Below are 2,197 nucleotides of genomic sequence, written 5' to 3'. Positions count from 1 at the left end.
AGTCGGGGGGGGGACCATCCACCACAGGGCTGAGGCTAAACAACAAGTTCTAAAACTTTTCTAACAATTTTTTTTTTTTAAAGAAGCCAAGTCCCTGGATCCTGGTCCACGGTTTGATCGTCAGGAAACAGACTTTCTGTGAAATAAGACAAATAAAAGACAAGTGTTAAAGAGTTTTGTGTCAAAGTAGCGTTCCTTCCTCTGACCCCTAACCTGCTGCATGTGACTTTCAGCAGCCAATCAGAGCCACTCTTGTGTCTTCTTCTCCATCCTCAGGTCTAGACTTTCCTACACCTCTACAGACTGTTTTCTTCTTCTTCTGCAGAACTCTTACCTATTTCTCGTTGCCGGTCCCACACAGGCAGCCCACCAGGCCGTTGATGACCTGGATGACGCAGAGCACCACCTGCAGGCAGCTGGCCGCCATCAGGGTGATGAACAGACCCATGTTGAACTGCACCACGTTCTTGGGTTCCAGGCACTCGGTCCACCAGCTGCTCTTGGTCATGTAGTTCGGGTCCCTGTGACAGAACGTCTGATGAGAACTGAGTTGTGTCTGTGAGTCGTCGTGGCTCACAGACACGTCTCTTACCTGTCTGCGAACGGTCTCGTCCATTTGTCTCCATCGTTGCAGAGCGGCCCGTTATGCAGACCAATCAGTGCCACAATGAAACAGTAGGCGGCGCCGACTGCACCCACCCCGGCGAATATAATGGATACTAACATCTGTAGATATTCAACAGGAAGTGAAAATCAGACAGGAGGTAGAGTTACATTTTTTTTGTTTTCAGATGAAATAAATAAATGAAACATTTCAAACCAATGCTCAATGATTCAAGTTTTCCTTTTGCAGATTACTTTCTGGATGTTTGTCCATATTAATAATCAGTCACAGGTAGAAACAGATAAACACTGACCTCTAGCGGCTGTTATTGGTCTCACAGTTGCAGAACTTTTTGTCCTATTCAGGAATGTTTGTTTATCTCAGATAATCATGATTAATGGTGTCAAGTCAGATTAAAGATTCTAATCCTCTGACGGCCGTGATTAGCAAACATTCCGTCATCTTTTCCCACTTTTCTCTATTTCTGGGTTCTGAGCAGAGCTGGAGCCAATCACAGCAGCCTGGAGGCGGAGCTATACCTCTACAGACAGTTGCAGACAAGCATTCACGCTCACATTCACACCTAAGGTGAATTCACATTCATAGTGAACTATAAACCAAATACTGCTAGTGTTTTGGGCTGTGATAAAACTGCAGTATTTGTAAAAAAACAAAACAACTACAGACAAGGCTTGAACTGGTGACCTTCTTACTGTAAGGCAAGATCACCGACCAAATAGACTGTAGTTGTTTTTTTTAAAGATTTTATTTTAGCTAAATTTTTTTTATTTTAATTCGGGAAATAAGGTGAATTTACGCTGAAAGTCAAGTTTGAAACCCATTTAAGGAAGTTCAAACTTTTTTCTAAGAAAGCAGAAATGCTGTGGTTCTATGACCAGGCACCAGGTGGTGATGCAGCAGTTTCCACCAGCGTGGTTCCTCTATTTGGTTCTGCTATTCTGACACTGAGAACAGTTCAGATCCAGTCGAGTTTTAAAGTTTTAAAGTGTTTTTTCTACACAAACTTCAAACACACACACACACACGCTGTGTCCGTCTGATGGACTCACCCCGAGACGATTCCCACAGCATCCTGTTTGTCCGGTCAGCTGGATGTACAGAGCCGGCATCAGCACCTGACAAGATATAAATTCAACTTGACTGTCGTTGAAAAGATTTCACTGAGCTTCGTTTCTGAAGAAGAGAAACGTAACCACAAGAATAACAGAAACACTAATTAAAATTAGACTTTGAAAAACATAGTTGTATCATCTGGACAGTTTCATATATTAGAGGTTGATACTACAGTATATTGCCTTAAATTAAATCAAAATAGTACTTGTAGTACTACAAAATTTATATTTATAGTTTTTCTTTTTCATTTTACTTAATCAGTGAATTTGTTTCATCTAAAGACGCTCAGACTGACGTTTGTCAGGCTTTTACTGTTGAGACGATAAAGTAAAAAGAGTATTTGTAAAAAAAAAAGTAAATTACGTTTTAAAAACTATATTCTGTTTTAAAAAAATACATCTTTTTCTGATTAAACAAAGATGTAAATTAACAATCATTTTACAAATGACTGTTTTTAAC

The 2,197-nt window shown here is 40.3% G+C and overlaps 1 protein-coding gene and 1 long non-coding RNA gene across 2 annotated transcripts; one reads left to right on the top strand and one right to left on the bottom strand.

Moving 5' to 3' along the window:
* Positions 1 to 67: 67 nt before the first annotated feature.
* LOC103395404 (transmembrane 4 L6 family member 1-like) lies at positions 68 to 1,817 on the bottom strand. The gene is made up of 4 exons (XM_008333110.3): positions 1,675 to 1,817; positions 593 to 726; positions 335 to 521; positions 68 to 136 (listed from the first exon to the last, which is right to left on the bottom strand). The coding sequence occupies exons 1-3, from the start codon at positions 1,732 to 1,734 to the stop codon at positions 335 to 337; spliced, it is 381 nt and encodes a 126-aa protein (XP_008331332.1). The 5' UTR covers positions 1,735 to 1,817; the 3' UTR covers positions 68 to 136.
* On the top strand, positions 127 to 1,271 carry LOC112488621 (uncharacterized). The gene is made up of 3 exons (XR_003052905.1): positions 127 to 276; positions 362 to 764; positions 1,104 to 1,271. It is a non-coding gene; the product is annotated as an uncharacterized LOC112488621 (long non-coding RNA).
* Positions 1,818 to 2,197: the final 380 nt, after the last annotated feature.

The sequence above is a fragment of the Cynoglossus semilaevis genome, chromosome 19 (assembly GCF_000523025.1).
Source record: "Cynoglossus semilaevis isolate Cse_v1.0 chromosome 19, Cse_v1.0, whole genome shotgun sequence".
Taxonomy (NCBI): domain Eukaryota; kingdom Metazoa; phylum Chordata; class Actinopteri; order Pleuronectiformes; family Cynoglossidae; genus Cynoglossus; species Cynoglossus semilaevis.
The sequence above is the reverse complement of the archived record's forward strand: the minus strand, read 5'-3'. Positions and strand labels throughout refer to the sequence as shown.

Bases quoted from the DNA above. Each gene is read 5' to 3' on its own strand.
- LOC103395404 (XM_008333110.3), bottom strand. From the start codon at position 1,734: ATGCCGGCTCTGTACATCCAGCTGACCGGACAAACAGGATGCTGTGGG. The intron at 727-1,674 runs GTGAGTCCATCA...GAATATCTACAG, and splicing joins GCTGTGGGAATCGTCTCGGG to ATGTTAGTATCCATTATATT. The intron at 522-592 runs GTAAGAGACGTG...GTTCTGTCACAG, and splicing joins ACGAGACCGTTCGCAGACAG to GGACCCGAACTACATGACCA.